The sequence below is a fragment of the Protopterus annectens genome, chromosome 5.part0 (assembly GCF_019279795.1).
Source record: "Protopterus annectens isolate FY-2018-M chromosome 5.part0, PAN1.0, whole genome shotgun sequence".
NCBI classification, from domain to species: Eukaryota; Metazoa; Chordata; order Ceratodontiformes; family Protopteridae; genus Protopterus; species Protopterus annectens.
Window position 1 is genome coordinate 1863451013 of NC_056735.1, and position 19205 is coordinate 1863470217.

A 19205-nucleotide genomic window follows, 5' to 3' on the forward strand; every position below is an offset into this window, starting at 1 on the left:
CTATGTTGGTGTTAATTCTAATTTCAATTGTACATTTCTTATAAACATTTTGGAGTCTACTATGTAGTCTACAATATTTCCTCTCTTAGTGGGTATGAAATTCAACCCTTTGTTCAAGACTTCCTGTTCATGTACAGTTAATATCCTACTGGAAAGATTAACCACTAACGAATCGATTTCTCCCACATTCTTTTTAAGGTAGGTCCTTGTTGTTCCCCTCCAGATCCCTTTCTTTTCTGTCTGCCCCTGCTCATAGATCTCGTTCTCCCAGTGTGTTGTTTGTGTGCTATGGGGAAAGGGGTATTCATCAATGTCTTAGTTAGGGGTTCTGGACGCAAACCATTACCTTGTGTAGTTTTCCTCCTAACCACTGCTTCCTCTGATGTATGTACATCTAGGTTCTGTGTATGGTTACTTCCATGTAGCTCACCTGTTGTGACATTCTCAGCATTCGAGTTATCTGTGTTCCTCTCTACTTCTTCCTGAAAGACTATTTCAGTATAAGAAACGTTCCTGTCTTTGTTATTTATACTGTTCATTTGCACTTTAGTACCAGCTGTATTACTAGTCACTGTTATATTGGGATTTGGTACACAGGTGGGTGCAGGAGCATGGGTATTTCTACCATTAGTTTCATCTCTAAGGGCGTTCCTCCTACCTTGTGCATTGTTATTATTAATGTTTGTAGCATAAGATCGATCTCTGGGCCAAGTGAACACATTGGAATTGTTGAAATCCCTCATGTCCCTTGAGATTTTGTTCTTTTTCTGTTCTAATAACCTTCTTTCAAGTACTAAAACATTATCTAACACCCTTTCTAATTTCACATCAATGTTATTTTTAGAATATTTCTTCATAATCATATCAAACATATGATTCACTTTCAATCTCAAGCTATCTTCTTCAGGTTTATGAAAATTAATAAGCAGTTTCATATAATTATAACTAAGTTCCATGTTGAGTTGTTGCCACTGGTACAACAAATCTGGTACACTATCGCCCGAGGTGGGCATCTTCAGAATACGTAGGCCACGTGGTATGATACGTTTCTCCAAACAGGCCTCAAAGTAATGTCTCTGGATTTGTAACTTCTTTAGTTTAATTGTCTCATGTTCCAAAGTGAACAGTTCTTCTTGCAGAGTCACAGACTCCTCATTCTGTATGGCATCATCTGTTGGGTGAAGGACCGGCTCATATGCCAGTAATAAGTTCTCACTGCCAGTCACACACACATGGAACCTATCGGTTCCTGTATTAAAATTCTGTCTTTCTGGTACATAAGGTAACTCAATATTAGAGGTTTCGTTGTCAGCCATCCCCTTGGGTTTGGAAACAGAAGTAATCAAGATAACACCTTAAATACTAAGATACATAGAAAATATCCACAATTTAATTCATTACTCCATTCTTCTAGTATGCATCCACGCCACACCATCCGCAATATTCCCAAATCTCAATATTTACGTATTAAACGCATTAACTCTTCAACAGTGGATTATGAGGAGGCTAAACAAGATCTGAATTTGAGATTTTTGGATAGAGGCTATTCGAGTCTCGACATACTTACAGCCAGGATCTGGACGGACCAACAAGACAGACAGGAATTGTTACAATATAAAGATAAGAAAGATCGTACACAAGATGAGAATATTAGATTTATCACCACTTTTGGAAAAAATCACCAACTGGTCAGGAACATACTTAACAACCATTGGAATATTCTGCAAGCCAATTATCATCTTCGTCATATATTGGGCAATCATTGTTCCATTTCTTATCGGAGAGGCAAAACTTTGGGCACATTATTTTCTCATTATAAACATCAGGACAGTGGGGGTGCTAACTATAGACAACTTACCATTTCAGGGGATGAATTGTTGGGAACTTTCCCCTGCGGCCACTGTATCTCTTGTGGCCAAGTCAATAAACTAAAACAATTTACAAGTGCCAATACAAGCAAAGTATTTGATGCTCGTGTTTTTGGTAATTGTTCATCAAGTTGGGTTATTTATCTGGCCACATGCCATTGTCAAGCTTTCTATGTTGGCAAAACTTCACGCTCTTTGAGAATTAGAATAGGTGAACATCGTAGTGATATTCGCAACCACAAACCTACTAATGCTTTATACCAACATTCTATTAAACATAAATCAGCTAAATTTATGTTTATGATTATTGATAAGATTCAGGGAAACAGACACAACCAGCTCGGTTGGCAGAGTATTCTTAGCCACAAAGAAAAATACTGGATTGTACACTTAGGGGCTTTATTCCCACCTGGGCTTAATGACCATCTATAAACAAATACAGGATCTACATACACTTTTGATATGCACAACTAGGCATCAACACTGCATAGTCTAGCACAGTCCTTAATATATTGCATTACATATTACATATCGATAACAATTGTGATAGATTGCAGACTATGTCCAACAATGTTTTGCATTGTGATGTTTAACTATTTATTATTTACTATCTTCATAATGTACTATTTTCTCATGATTATTTTTTACAGGTCATCATTTATTTATGATGTATAGGATAAATTTTTATATACATGCTGTTTTCCAGCACCATTGTCATAATATACGTCCTTACTTCCATGTATTATCTGGAAGGTACCACGTTTTTCATTGGCTATTGCATCCTATATATATTTTGTAATTTCACTGGTGAATGGTTTTCATGTTGTTCCTCACTGAAGAAGGTATTGACCGAAACTAGTCTGAGGACTTGGGATTTATTTTGGTGTATCTCATGCACCATTTCGTTTGCCAATAAAGCTGTTTGGAACTGCCTTGCTGGCCCCTTGTGTGTTTTTTTTTTTTTTTATACTTAATCAAAGCCAAAACTACTGTTTGTGAAGAGACTGTTACACACTGGAGGCAGCTGCATTTTGTTGATCAAAACATTATAAAATCAGAACTGCTCATCTCATTTTATGTTGAGTGACGGTCATTTGAGTTTCTGTTTCAAGTAGAGAACAACTGTTAACTAAGGGTTCCAAGTGTTTTACTCCACAACTCTCCAGAAACAGCCAAACAAGCGACATAAGGTGAAGAATATGTGCAAAAATAATCCTAGATATGTACTACCCCAGAGGTAAATGGGAACACAGCTTTTCTTTTTGGAACTAATAGCACATTAATTGCTATATATAATTGCTCACAAGCCAGGTATCAAGTTTTTGAGTTTTAGAACACACTGAGTTGATGCTTCTAAAAAAACAACCATGTGCTCATATGCCGATTCTTGTGGCAGTAAAAAAAAAAAAAAAACGTTTTCGCAACTATGTGCTTAAATATGCTTAAATAAGAACCCTGTACCTATTATGATGAACCTTATGTGAGTAAAAAAAAAATCATACTCCAGTAACAGTAACCATATGTCTAAATACTTGATAAGCCTTTTTACAAAGCATGGGAAAACCAAAAGTAACTTTTTTCAGTAGTACTGTTACTATGCAGGTTAGTTTATGGCACACTGCTGCCACAGAACAAGCCCTAGAGCAGAGTCTGCGGTAAAGCTTGGCTACATGGTAAGAAACAAATTGAGGATATTTTTCAGAATATTACAGCCCTACAACAACATCTTTGCATAGCGTAGCCTGTTGGCAGAAGTCACCAACGCAGTGGAAACATCTATCATTACAGCTGCTTCCTGTGAAAAATAAAAATAATGAAATAAGAAGATTTCCTACTAATTTCTGAAAGAACGTTCTAGTAAGAAGGACATAAAGCTGAATATGCCAAAGTTTTCAACCCACTCACTTGTGGGAAAGCCCAAAATGCCTACTACAACTTGGAACTTGCCAGTTTCGCACATTACTACAAGCAGAAACTCGATAAACTGGCCTGCAGTGGGGTTACACCTGCTACAAGAGCTCAGAAGTATCATGCATGTAAATACACCAAGGAGAAACAATTAATGTCCGAGATGTTCAACCTCACTCATCTGCTGCAAAAATAGCTACAACCATGGAGACTCACAGTGCCCTGAAGGTCATCAAATGTTTGGCAGTTGACCAGTTCTTGAGGGCTCTGCCCTGCAATTCTTACAGGTGTGTGATGCAGGGAAACCTCATAATTCACTTGTTGAGCAAGTCAAGAGGTATGTCATACTAGAAGCAGTAGTGCACACCACTAGACAGAAGGCAACAGTACCTGACTAATCAATGTGACACTAAGATAACTTCTAGGACAAATGCTGGGAATGAGAAATGGACCAAATAAAATGTTGTACATGTCAACAATAGGACTATTTAGCTAGAACTAATCATTTAGTGGATTATCTGATGCAATGTGATATGTGCACTAATGTTTATTCTCAAAATTATCAAGGTATTCTGAGGTTGTACAAATTGCTTTTGTGGACTATACATTTAACAGAATGGCAAATTGCGACACATGGGTAGATGGAATGACTCAAAGTACTTCCATATTCAGGTAATATGTTGCTTTTGATAAATGGAACGTGTACCAGAATGCAAAACAGTCTCTGCTACACAAGTAGAAATAGTTTGTGTTCAAAGTGATAAAAAGAAACAACGTTAGTAGAAGGGATGAATAAATAAATTACAGGTACTGCCCCTATTCTGGCCCATGGTGTGATTTTTTTTTTTGGGGGGGGGGGGGGGGGTAAAGACTTTTTTCAAGTTAGGGAACTGTTGAAAAATTTGTGTGAAGGGACTCAGTCGAGCTTAGAAGATAAAGAATTAAACAAGAAGGCTGGGTTAAAGTCAGGAAAAAAATGGAGAAAGCTCAAAATTGCCCTAAGCCTGTACAAACTAATTGTGAGGGAATACTCTTTTCTAAAAGAGGGTTAGACGATAAATCTATCCTGTATAAAAAAAGCTAGTACTGTATCTGTTTTAGCATAAATAGTCAAGAAGGACTTGTGCACCTTAACATTAGTCACTTTAAGAAAGCTCAGTAGGAAGACCCCCACCATTGAGCGAAGCTATAAAAAATATACAGGTTATTAATAAGGATGCCACTTCTAGAAATCCTAAAACTCCTTATCTACAATTTTGAGCCTTGCAATCCTTTCTCTATTGAAGTTAGCCCACAGCTATGTGTTGGGAAGAGAGTTAAGGAAAAAGAAAACCAAAGAGAAAATTGGGAGATTCTACTGGCTTGGTGTTTTTTATTTTTTTTTAAACTATCCCAACTGCCAAAAGACAGACCTAGACCCTGGTCTGCACTGTCACTGTCCATTAGAACCATTGCCTATTACTGAGGTAGTCTTCCCAAGAAAAGCTATGGAAATAGTGGAATTTTAAAATCATTAAACAGAAGGGCATCAGTGTGTTTTATATATATATATATATATATATATATATATATATATATATATATATATATATATATATATATAAGGGCAGCACAATTACATAGCAGACAGCATAATTGCTTCACAGCAAGAGATTCCCAGGTTTGATTCTCAGCTGGGGTGCCTTCTAGGTGGAGTTTCCATGTCCCTTCCGGTGTCCGCGTGGGTTTTCTATGGGTGCTCCAGTTTCCTCACACATTCCAGAGACATACAACAGGTGGAATGGACACTCTAAATTGGTCATAGGTGTTGAGTGTGTGTGTGAATGTGTGGTATGGAAAAAAAAAAAAAACAACACAGCAGAGCTAATCACCTAGCAGTGTAACCCTTGGCTCTAGATGACCCTGTCTGCAAAAATGGGAAAAAGTGGTTGTGGATGGATGGATGTAAAGAAAACAATGGCAATGGATTATGACCCTCATTTTCCTGAAGCCATCTCAGAAGTGCGATTAGGAAAACCACATATAAAGAATTACTACTCATGAGTTTTACAGATGTAATGCCTAAAGAAATTTTAACCTTTTATGACAAACGCAATTGCAGACTATGCCAATTCTTTAGAATGGAACAACTTTAGACATCAGTTGGTCACCCACAAACAGAAGGACTGGTAGAATAATTTGATAAGACTTGGAAGTTCATACTGAGGTGGGTTATGGATAAAAATGAAATGAACTGAGATTCACTGCTGCCAAACAATGTCTGCCATCAGGGAAGAATCTTAGGCTTCCATGTGTTTTAGCCTATTTGAACTGTTACATGTGAGGCATCCCACAGTAATTTTAGATACAGTTAAAGAAGTCTGGGAGGAAGAGACTACCCTTTTCAAAAGTGCATTAGAATACATTTTTGACATGCAAAAAAGGACGCTAGCTGTCAAACTATGAGCAACCCAGAATTACAGCTATAACAAACATGCTAGGCTAAAGAGCTTTCAAACTGGAGATAAGTTGTTGGTTTTAGTTTCTACAGTACAGAACAATTTTTGGACAAATGGCAAAGGCCTTAAGAGGTTCTGGAGAAAAAAAAGTGAATAACTATATAAATGCAACAACTTAGGAAATATAAACTCAAACAAACCTACCACAACAATGTTCTAAAAACCTGGGAGGAACTGGAAGCCCTTATAGCAAGGTTGCCTACAGAAAAGCTGTTGAGTCTGAGTCCAGAAATACAAACTAATGAGGACCTGTTCATACATCAGAAAAAGGTAGTGACATCAGGAGAAAATGTACAGCTGAAGCCTTGTAAGATTTCCAAGTCCAATAGACTGACAAACTACTTACGAAATCCAGACAATACAACAGCTAAAGGTAATAAGAGTGCATGGAACAGTCCCATCATTTTAATAACCAAGCCAGATGGCAGTATATGGCTCATGGTATGCAAGGTTTCCCCAAAAGAATAGTCCTCAGGAGGAGAAGCTGAAGGTATAGATTCTTCAGCATCAGAATCCTCATAGGGGGGGAAGAGAATATTCCTGATCAGAAGAGGAATCAGAAGAAATAGAAACCTGATCTGAAGATTAATAGTCTGTCTCTTGCCTAGGCCTCTTATCAGGAGGGGGATGGGAACCCCTGATCAAGGTAATCAGGTCTTCGGCCATTTTGAGCATCTGTTTTTTGGGCATAGAGGCCTGTCCACATGGCTCTTGAGTTTATTTCTTTGCTTTAGAAGGTGCTTTAGTCTTTGCCTTTGAAGCTGAAGTCTGTTTAATGTAAAGATGTTTAGGTCTGAATACACCCTCAGAAGCCGGTGCCTGCTCAGCAGCTATAGACCCATCTGAGGGAATAATGTCCGAGGCTCCAATACCTTGAGTTTCCAACGGCATAGCCAACTCCAAGTGGGAGTCGGTAGTGGCTTGCGACTCTAAAGTAGCGGGCGTCAGGGGCTGCGAAAGCGCCTCACTGAGAACCGGCGAACTGGCTTATGAGAAGCTTCGTCGTCGGTTTTGGACCTCGGTTGCTTATCTCTCTCTCCTTTTCTTTGTGTTTTTTGTGAACTCCGGCAGTCGGACGGCCATCCGACGACATTTCTGGATAATTAAACTTGCGTCCAAAACAGTTTAATGCAAAATCATACCGACGCTTAATAATGCGTTGGTTAAATCTAGCACAAAACAGACAACCTGAAACGTTGTGATCAGGGCCTAGGCAAGGAATACAATAACAATGAAAGTCCTTATGAGGTATTTGCTTTCCACAAGAAATACAATTATTAACTTTTTCTGATATCGGTCTGGAGCAAGAAAAAAGTTTCCCCAACGGGGTACTTAGCTTTAAGACTTCGGATCTGAAACTCGAACAGGAAAATCTCAGGAGTCGGCCGACCGGCACTTGCGAACTGCTTCTGCTTCTGACACCGCGTGGCAAGAAAGACTGAAGAAAATGGCGTCGACTGCATATTTTATACCTCTGACGACCTGACGTCAGGGAAGGGGCGACAGCAACCGACGCAGGACCCAAGACTTTGGAATTCAGGCCGACTGAGGGCAACCTGCCAGCAGGATTACCCAAATGTAATGACTGCAACAGTGAAACATGAAGAACATCAGCCCCATCATTTTAATCCAATGGAAAACAATAAAAACAAACCAAAGCAACACCAAGGGGCAAAGATTCCTGTGGTCCAAACTAAAATACTGAACGCTGATAAAATAAACAACATCCACAGGAACCACACACGGCAAAACTGTCTCTACTTCAAAATTCACAACGTCTCAAACTTCTTAATGAACTGAATGATAACTCGGACTTAAGACGACAGTCCAAAAGCTTTTACTAAAGACTGTAAGTGCTTCATCAGACAAACATTTTAAAATCCAGAACATTTAAATAGTTCATTCAACGCCCAGTTAACAAAACATAATGCCCAATTGATGATGCTAAAAAATAATCATTTCTAAATCACAGAGCATTCAAAATTAAACTACAATATATTCATTGAGAAATTAACCTGTTTTCTTAACGCTCATACAAAATATAAATTTTGATATTCATTTTAAATTATAAATGGTATATGGTATATTATTTATATGCTATTTGCAGTACTGCAATTTGATGTATTAACCTTTTAATTAAAAATTGTAACTTAGTTTCTATATAGATTTTAATTTAGTATATGTCATCTGACTAGGTTTTTTAGTAGCAATACTATTTGATTGGTGATGTCAGAGTTTGTTTCTACCAATGGGGGCGTTGAATGAACTATTTAAATGTTCTGGATTTTAAAATGTTTGTCTGATGAAGCCAGCACGGTGAAAGCGCTTACAGTCTTTAATAAAAGCTTTTGGACTGTCGTCTGAAGTCCGCGTTATCATTCAGTTGATTAAGAAGTTTGAGACATTGTGAATTTCGAAGTAGACACAGTTTTGCCATGTGTGGTTCCTGTGGATGTTGTTTATTTTATTCCATCATTTTAATAACCAAGCCAGATGGCAGTATATGACTCTATAATGATTTTTTCCATTTAAATGAAATTTTGAAGTTCGACGTATTTCCCTTGCTGAAGATGCACAGACTCAGTAAAAAAAACTTCGGAAGACAATGCATCTAACTACACTCAAAAAAGATGCTTGCAAATAGAGCCAACAAAACAAACTTACAAGGAAAAAATGATATACTTCTCAACACCAGAAGGAATGCTTCAGTATAGAATATTACTTTTTGGTCTCCACAGGATGCAATTTTTAGACACTGACAGGCAAAATCTTACAATCCCATGCCCATTACACCGTTGCATGTTTAAAGGCTAATGTAACTGATAATGACGACTAGAGCAATTATCTGCCCCAAGTGAAAGCTGTTCTGGATACATTAAGCAAAACAGAAATAGCTGAAGCCAGCTGCTTTGGCTTCATAATTGGGTTTGGAGTCTTAAAACCCCAAAGAGAAAAAAAAATAGGTATGCAAAAAACCGGACACAGCCAATTACTAAGAGGTTAGTAACAACTTTTCTAGTGCAAGGAAAGGAACAGAAATGCAAACTTTTTGGTACTACTCACAAAGGAATGAAGCGCCAATCAGTTGAGCTAGGGTGTACACATGCATACAAATATATACAGAATAACATTTCGTCAGCATATCCAAATGCTTTTCTAAATAAATAAATAAAAACATTAACTAGGACTTTATGCATGCAAGACCATAAACAGTTTTCTGTATGCTTCACCAGTTCTAACTTACAGTACACTCTCAGCTAGCCCAACTGGTCTGCAAGTAAGCACATTACCTGAACACATCACTGTCTTGCACTTCAGTCCCTTAACTGGCTTGCATTACCAAATCTATTAGCCTACATTCACATTAAGATCTCCTACAACCCAGACAGACAATATACCACCAGCAGGGTTACCACCTGCGCCACTTTATGCAGGACAGTCCCTATTTTGGCAGCTGTGTCCTGTGGAAAAAAAAACATGAAAAATGGCAAACATCCTGAGATTTTTAGGGAAAAAAGTTCCTAAATATCCTCCAAGAATGGCTTAAAACAATTTTATATATGAAGCACAGTGATACAAAATGAAACAACAAAAACTCAAATTTTACAAGTGTGAGCTTTTATGTTGGCAGAAAAGTGAAGTCTAGTCCTTTGCACTGGTTGTGGGCATGGTTCATCCTACAAAGTCTCACGATTTCATAAAAAAGTCCCACTTTGGGTTTTTAACATGGTGACAATCCTAGCTATAAGACAGTTATTAAACTGAAACTCCCATCTCAGAGAAGTGTCCTCACTGAAACCAATACTTACTGCTTACATAAAAATCTAAAAATTATAATGGTGATTATTTATATTCTGTACGTGTTGCTAAACTGTGGAACAGTCTCCTGACAAAGAGTAGAAATATCTGACTTTGTCTACTATTTTAAACTACCTTGAAAACATCCCTGTCCTGCAGTTGTAACACCACCCCCATTTCTACTCCTAATCTTATTCTAATTATTTCCCATCTGCATTTAAAATCCCAATGAAACCATACTTATTAACAAAACAATCTTGCTCTTGTACCAGCAACATTACAGAGTCCGTTCCTTATGCAGCCAAATCAACACTCACCATCTACCTACTTAACTAAGTAAACTATTTGAAACTTCAACAAGGTATCTTTAATCCTCCCATAGGAAGGGTATCAGAGAGAGTATTCTAGATTTGTTAGCTAAATTGATTTCCTCTGGACTAATCCTTTGCACTCTGTTTTATGTATATATCTACATAGCTATACCCAAGTTTATATATATATATATATATATATATATATATATATATATATATATATGTGTATATATACACACACATATACATATATGTATACCTACATCTAGATATAGATGTAGATATATGGGTTTATATACTGCTAGTTGATTTAAGCTAAAATCAATCTTCATTTTGTCAGCATGCCCTTTCCCTTAGAGTGATCTCAGAAATGGAATAAACAATTATCAAGGGGTGTGGGGGGTGCAGGATGGCTTGTCTCCCTTCAAAAACACTGTTCTATAACTTGCATGTTCTGAGGAAGAGCCACAGAGCATGTGCAGAAGTGTGTCAATGTTAGTGATATTCAACGGCTGCTACTATACCCATATATGTGAATAAAATACACACAGATTAAGATGCAACTGGAAAGCATATGTGCATAAATATTAATGTATATATGCCAATATACTACAACAAAGCACATCAGACTGTCACCATGTGTCTAGTAAAAGTGCTACTACTACTGTAGCACGGGAGTTAGAAACATGCATCAACATGCAATGGTAGGTTGCACTAATGTCACTACAGCCCAAAAGCAGGGAAGTTAACATAGGACTGCCTACTTTTGTGCCATCTGTAACACAGTATATGAAACCCAAATAAATACAAGCACACAGGAGTGAGCGAAACTCCTCTGAAGTTTCCTGAATTGCTCTGTCCAATCCTACAGTTAACAGAAGCCATAAGGTTCCAAGCTACATACAACTACCCCTATGGTTCTGTCTGGCACAACAAATACAGGTGTGTGTGTGTGTGTGTGTGTGTGTGTGTGTGTTAATCACAGATAAGAACTAATTTATTTTCCCATTCCATCCATTCACTTTCTTCCAAGTGTCAACACCACTCCGCACACGTCTGAGATCAATGCGTTGTATATGCCTATCTTTAAATGCAAAATGCAGTCTACTAAAGTGTCATATGCTATAAAACTAGCTTCCCTTTTGCACTGCTGGGAACTCAGGATACAAGCCTTTCCTCTGACACCAAAATGCTCTTGCTTCTCTTCACCAAGATCCATAGCCCTTCCTAGTAGAAGGCATATGGTGTTAGTAGTTATTCAGTCCATTACTTAAAATGATCGAAACCATGAGCTGTGTGCCCTTCATTTCACTTTGGTGTGCATTATGTGTCTATTGAGCTGTGGTATTTTGTTTGCCAATCACGTGTTGTCAGTACCCTGGCTAAGAAATTTTCTGCATTGCCTAGTACATAATACAAACAGACTACGATTCAGAAAGATTGATGCTATGGGAAAGCCTTATCTCAGCAATTTACCCTATCATGCTAATCCTATTTTTGGTTGCCCCTACTGTTAAGGTCTTCCTCTGTGACAGTCTCAGCAGGGACAGTGGTCTTGTGAGCACAGCAATATGATAACATGGCAGTCCAGGGGAGTGGCTAATGTTAATTAGCCATGCGCTCTTCCCAGAAAATGCCAGTGGCTCCAGATTTGCTTGGTCGCATAAAATTTCTCTGTTGGAAGAAAAGGTGATCACCATAAATAAAAAAAAAAAAAAAACAAAAACAAAACATGGCCATCACGCAGTCACCCCTATGGCAGCTATGTCCAGAAAAGACATGGGGGGGGGGGGTTAGTGTGTGGATGTGCATGTCTATAGGAGCATGAATGCAAGTGTGTGTGCGAGCATGTGTGTGCATGCATGTGGAAGGGGGGGGGGGGTTGTCCTACAGTGGCTAGATAGGGAACTAACAGTCTGGATGTATATATGCTGTGTGTGTGTGTGTTGGACCATCCATGCTGGTGAATGGGTGAGTGTTTTCATGAGTCTGATCAACTGGGTGGGGACTTGTTTGCTGGTGCTGGTGTGAGTGAGTGTATGAGGGTGCTTTTGCCAATGCAATGCATGGGCAGCTATGGAGAATGCTAGCGTGGTCAAGTCTAACAGCACTAGTGTGTGATTCAGAAACACGATAATGAGGCCTTTATCATTGCGGCCATAGTTGTCTCAATCATATTTTCTTACTGTTGTGGTAGTTGACCAACCTGCACTGGGCAACTGCAATGAGAGATGAGCCCTTTTCTGAATCTTAGAGATGATGCTTATTGAGCCACATATTCTGTATGCTAGTACATCGGAAAGAAATGCTATAGAACAATAGTACATAAATTATATTGTTCTTTACATGACAAAGGCTAAAATGCCAGTAAGAATAATGAAGTAAGTCCTACAGGCACTAATAAAAAGGAAGGCTGTTTACTGTAATAAAAGCAATAATTTGTGTATTTATGCACATTTAAAGCAATGCTTTTGTTAACAAAATAAAAATACTCAGACTATTTTGTAAGTATTTTACCTCCTCCCAGGTTCATTTATAATTAATCTTGAATTTTTGCTCCTTCTAACTTATTCCTTTGAATGCACAATCATCATTACTTAAGTGCTGCAAGTTTTAAATATAGCAGATGTCTCGAATTCATTTCTAAGAAAAGTACTACTTTGGTGCTGAAGTGCTAAAAGGTCTAAAGGGAGGGATTAATTTTATCCTTTCTTCAAATTCTCCTGTCCAGGATAAAACTCAGTGCTGGCCCACCTCTTTTACAACACTTTGTACTCAGTACTAGCAAGTTACTTACTAGGGATCTGGTTCATATTTAATTTCTTCCCATGTTCCATATGGATTAACTTTCCTTTGTACTTCTGGCAATTTTTCTTCTGCAGCTATTTCTTCTTCTTTGTCGTCACTTTCAGCATCCTTGGTTTCAGTATGGCTTTCTTCATCTTCTTCCTCTTCCTCCTCACTGTTTGAACTATCCGGGCTCTGAAACATTTTCAGAGATCATTACTATGTTTAAAAAATGTCAGTGTTTAGTTTGTCATTTTACTTTACCTTGTAAACCATAGCAGAGAAATTAACAGTAAGGGGAACTAGAAACTACTGTTCATATCACTCTGGTGTTTCCTAGCCATACCTTGCCCAAAACGTCCCACAAAATACCATGCAGGGAGTATATCACCCTCATTAACACTACTATCCCTTATCTAGTCTATAAAGAAAAATCATTACACCTGCTTAGAGGTAACTTCTATATGCAATACCTACCATGCAGCTTCACAGGTAATCACAGTATCTTCTGTCTCTGGAAGAGCATCACCTTCATTTAATGAAACACATGAAAAATTTAGTGCCCGATTCCAAACGACTTGCTCTCAATGTAAATGACCACTTACACTCAAAGCAGGTCTTTTGGAATCTGCCCCCCGGTGTTAGTTTATACACAGGTCTTGCACTGAAATAAGTCACATACACCGACAGCAAGTCTTTCAGAAAAGTACAGTTGTGTACACTTACCATAAATGTAGATGTTCGAGTGTATTCATTGTTGCAGTCATCACACTTGGATTATCTGCCTGCAGGTAGCCCTCAGTTGGCCCGAATACCACAGTCTTCATATTTCTGCGTCAGATGCTGTCACTTCTTCCATGATGTCAGGTCACCAGGGGTATAAAACAGGCAGTCGATGCCATTACATCAGTTTTTCTTGCCCCAAATGTCAGGAGCCCCCCAAACAGGAAGCTGGTATATGGTGGTGAACACCACCAGTAAAAAGTAAATACCAATGCCATTAGGAATGGCCACAGAGAGGAGAGGTATAAAGACAGAGAAAGCCAGGGGGCTGGAGGGAGGGAAACCAGGACTGCAACAGTGAATAAACTCTAACATCTACATTTATGGTAAGTGTACACAACTGTACTATGTTCTTCGTGTTTCACTGTTGCAGTCATCACACCTGGGTTGATTCCCAAAGCTGAGGAAGGGAGGAGGCAGTCAAGAAGCGTTAGGGATGGCTAGTAGGCCTTGCAAGACTGCTGTAGCAAATCCAGCCCTGGATTTAGAAAAGATAGGCAAGTGGAAATGCTTGGTGAAGGTGTGTACAGAACTTCAGGTTGCAGCTTCCAGAATGTCCCTGGTAGGGACTCCCTTGAGAAATGCTGTAGAGGTGGAAGTAGCCCTAGTGGAATGTGGTCTAATCCATGTGGGGTAGGTTTTCCATGGTGCTTGTAGCAAATATGGATGCAATGTGCTATCCATTTGGAAATGGTTTGTTTTGAAATGGCCTTACCCTCTGCCCCTGTAGCAAAGCTGACTAGCAGCTGGTCAAATTTTCTGAAAGGCTTAGTCCTATCAAGGTAGAACCTGAGCTGTCTGGGCACGTCCAAGGAGTGCAGGATCCTTTCCCCTTTATTCTGAGGATTAGGGAAGAAGGTTGGCAAATGGATGGATTGGTTTAGAGCCACCACCTTAAGCATAAAGGATGAGCTAGTCCTGAGGGAAACCCTGTCAGCATGGAAAATAATGAAGGGTTCCACAGCCATCAGTGCCTGTAGCTCAGACACTCTTCTTGCTGAAGTTATGGGTAAAAGCAAGGCTGTTTTGCAAGAGAGGAATTTAACTCTGCTGAGACAGCAGGTTCAAAAGGGGGAAGCATGAGCTTTTCCAGTACAAAGTTAAGGTCCCAGGCAGGGGTGGGTGCTCTCCTAGGGGGCCTTAAGTTGTCAGCCCCTCTCGGGAAATGTTTGATGAGAAGGTGAGAAAATAGAGGTGGCTCAGTATTACAATGAGCTGAGATGGCAGAGGCATGAATCTTAATGGAGGAGAAGGATAGGCGTCTGTGGAGCAACTCTGCTAGGTGGCTCAGTATTACAATGAGCTGAGATGGCAGAGGCATGAATCTTAATGGAGGAGAAGGATAGGCGTCTGTGGAGCAACTCTGCTAGGTAATCCAGGATTAGAGGTAAGGAGGGCACTGCTGTGTCCGTCCCTTGAGACGGATTCCAAGAACAATATCTTTTCCACTTTTCAGCATAGGATTTCCTAGTACTAGGCCTTCTGGCTTCAAGAATGACGTCCAGCACCTGTTTGCTGAGGGTTGCTGGAGGAGTACTAAAGGGATAAGACAGGCTGCAAGGTTTAGGGTTTGCAATTGTGGATGCAAAATCTGTCCCTCCTGCTGAGACAAGCAGGGTAGGAGTTTGGTGAAGGTGTCAGGGTGGCACTGTTGTCAGACTGCGTAAGAATGGGTACCAGTGCTGGCGTGGCCAGTCTGGGGCAATAAGAATTGCCCTTGGCCTATCCTGTTTTACCTTGAGTAGTACTCGAGAGAAGGGGCAGAGGGGGGGGGGCATAAATTGACAGGTTTTCCCATTGAAAGGATTGGGCATCCACCTTCCAGGCCCTGCTGTGAGGGTTCCTGGTGCAGTACTTGCTCAACTGGTGGTTCTCAGGGGAGGCAAAGAGGTCCACCTCTGGTGTACCCCACCTCTGGATCAGAAGGTTGAAGGTGTTGGGCTCCAATTTCCACTCTTGTGGGTCTAGGAGATTTCTGCTCAAGTCATCTGCCAGTGAATTTTGTTTGCCTGGCAGGAATTGAGCTTGTAGATACACTTGGTTGCTCAAGGCTGTGTTCTACAGGGCCATGGCTAACCTGCAGAGTGGGTAAGAATGGGTTTCCCCCTGCTTATGTACCACATAACTGTGGTGATGTCTGTTTTTATAAACAGTTGTCCTGGAAGGATTAGGTATTCGAAGGCTGTCAGAGAATTCTGTACAGCTAGCATCTCTTTTTGATTGATGTGCAGGAGAAGCTGGCCTGGGCTCCAGTGGCCCTGAATGCATTTGCCTGCCATGTGGGCCCCCAATGCATAGTCTGATGTGTCTGTTGTTAGGGTTTGGGCGGCGAGGGGTTGAGTGAAAAGCAGTCCCTTGCTGTGGTTGCATGCTTCTGCCCACCAAAGGAACTCTGCCCTTAGACAAGGTATAACAGGAATGACTGTTTCCAGGTCCTGAGAATGTTAGCACCAAAGACTTTTTAAGTACCATTGAAGTTTCCTCATATGCAGTCTTGCATATGGAATTAGCAGAATACATGAGGCCATGAACCCTAGGGCTTGCAGTATTTTTCTTGCAGAAAGCTGGGTTCTGGTGGCCATTTGTTTTAAGTAATTTGTCAGACAGACCTGTTTTTCAGAAGTGAGAAATGCCATCTGGGAAGTTGTGTAAAAGCTTGCTCCCAGGAATACAATCTTTTGACTGGGTACCAGTTGTGATTTCTTTTCACTGATGGTGTACCCAAATGAAGTGAGAAGACTTTTACAAATGACAGGTGCTAAAGTAGCAATTCCTGACTGTCCGCCTGAATCGGGCAGTCGTCCAAGTATGGGAAAATCTGGATATTTCTCTGCCTGCAGTATGCAATGGCTAGAGTCAGGCACGTTGTGAATACTCTGGGCACAGTAGATACGCCAAAGGGAAGTGCAGAGAACTGATCGTGCATACAGCCTGCCCTGAAACGTAGATATTTCCTGCATGACTCCCTTATGGAGATGTGCAGATAAGCTTCTTTTAAGTCTAAAGTGACTAACCAGGCATCCTTGGCTAGCATAGGGAGAAGCTGTTGCAGGGTAAGCATCTTGAATTTTGGGATCACCAGAAAGGTGTTGAGAGCTGAAAGATCCAGGATCGGGCGCCAACAGCAGTCTTTTCTGGGCACCAAGAAAAATCTGAAGTAGAAACTCTGACCCCTTTGTTCTACTGGAACAGGCTGAATAGCTCTGATATTGAGCAGGGAAAGTACTTGCTTTTGAGCCTCTGCCCACTGGTTTGGAGGAAGGTCTGGAAACCCTCTTGGGGTTGGCAGTGAATGGAAGTAGAATTTGTACCCCAGGGATACAATGTTTAGGACCCATCGGTCCTGAGTAGTGGACATCCAGTTTTTTGCATGAAGGGCAAGTTTTCCTCTTAGTGGCACAAGTAATTGGGCAGGGCTGGGAAGGATAATTGAGAAGTCATTGTGAATTTTTTCCATAAGGGGGCGGCTTACCACTCCCTGTTTTTGGTGTGGGGGCATGCCATTGTTTAAATCTCTGCAAACCCTGAGACTGTAGTCTGGGTGGCCTGATTCCACTGGGTCTGGTCTGGGAAGGCCTGGAAGGGGCTGGAAAGGACCAGTTTTTAGAAGGCCAATGCCTACTGAATCTAGGTGGTTACACTTGTCAGAATTCTTTGACAGTTTGCATAGATTTAGCTTTTTCTTCCATCTTTTTAAGAACGTCTTCTGCTTTGGTGCCACACAGTCCTTATTTAAAAGGGTGTATAGTAATTTGGATTTGACATGATATGGCAAGGTTTGTTCCTTCAGTCAAGCATGCCTTCTCAGTTCGGACCCAGTGACTGCAGCCCTGCAAGATGCTTCCAGGGCATCAAAGCCACACTGCAAAGTATGCTTACTAACTTGGTTTGCAGAATGCATTAGTTTTTGTAAAACTTTATTTTCTGCACAATCTGGAAATACAATTTTTTGTTTAATCAGTTCCATAACATGTTGCTGGTACTTACATGTGAAACTGACAATTCAATGCCCTGATGGCAATAGTTGCAGAGGTATATACCTTTTTAACCCATTTGTCTAAAGCTCTGGAATCCCTGTCCGAAGAGGTAGGATTTTGGGCTGTAGTAGCCTTAATACCATTAGGTCCCTGGGAAATGGTCTCTGGATCTGCAGTAGGATTCTTGAAGAGAAATTTGTGGGAATCAAGTACTCTGTAGTACCTGTCAGGTTTCCTAGGGGCCAGGGGTAATGTATTTGGAGTAAGACTGGATTCCATAAAAACATCATCTACAACATCCAGGACAGGGGATATAGCTAGAGATCTGTGCTGAGGCAACTCTAAAAATTCTCTGAGTCTCTTTTTCGACTGAGGGTAGTCTTGGCATTCCCAGTGGAAATGCCCTCTTAAAGTATGCAAGATTTCACCAAAAGAAAATTCTTCTGAAGGGGAGGCAGAGGGAATGGATTCCTCTGCATCTGAATCCTCATAGGCTGATAAGGGCATCTCCTGATAATCAGAAGGGTCAGAATCATCAGACTCCTGGTCTGTAGAATCAGAAGGAAACTCAATTCTTTGTCTCTTAGCAGGGGAAGGCTGGCTTCCCCTAATTAGGGTAATAAGGTCTTCAGCCATTCTAAGCATTTGTTTTTGTGGCATGGGAGCTTGGGCATGTGCTTTGGTGTTCAGTTTTTCTAGGTCTAGTGCGTACTCTGGGCCTAAGAAACTCGGTCGTTTTGGCTAAAAACAAAGTAGCTGGTTTGATTCGCCTGCAAAGCGGCTCCGAATCCATCCAAGGTAGAGACATCCGCAGGTTCCATAGTCAAAGAAGCATCTCGCGGCATACCGGACTCCGAATTGGTCTCAGCAGAGGCCTGCGAATCCACAGAAGCAGGCATCAGTGGCTGCAAAGGTGCTTCACTGAGTACCGGCAGACTGGCGACTAGCTTAATGTAAGCATCTTCTGCAGTTTTGGACCTATGCGGTCTGTATCTGTCTTTACCTTTACTTTTTTTTGGAATATCGGTAGTCAGATGGCTTATCTAAGCCATTTCAGAATACGGAGATCACAGTGAAAGAATATACCAACAAAGCTAGCCTGACAACGAATGAACAGACAGCGAGGGACGTCATGGTCTGGGCCTAAACAGGTGACACAGTAAGAATGAAAATCTCTGTGAGGTATTTGCTTTCCACAGGCAAGACAATTGTTAACTTTTTCTGACATCGGTTAGAGCACGAAAAAAGGATCCCCAACAGGGTACTTAGCTT

General features: G+C 40.4%; 1 protein-coding gene across 1 annotated transcript in view; it reads right to left on the reverse strand.

Moving 5' to 3' along the window:
* WBP4 (WW domain binding protein 4) overlaps nt 1-19205 on the reverse strand; it is a 1129068-nt gene that overhangs the window by 77550 nt on the left and 1032313 nt on the right. Inside the window, exon 9 of the mRNA XM_044072046.1 lies at nt 13184-13368. Coding sequence (XP_043927981.1) covers nt 13184-13368 — 185 coding nt within the window. The remainder of the gene's footprint in view (nt 1-13183; nt 13369-19205) is intronic.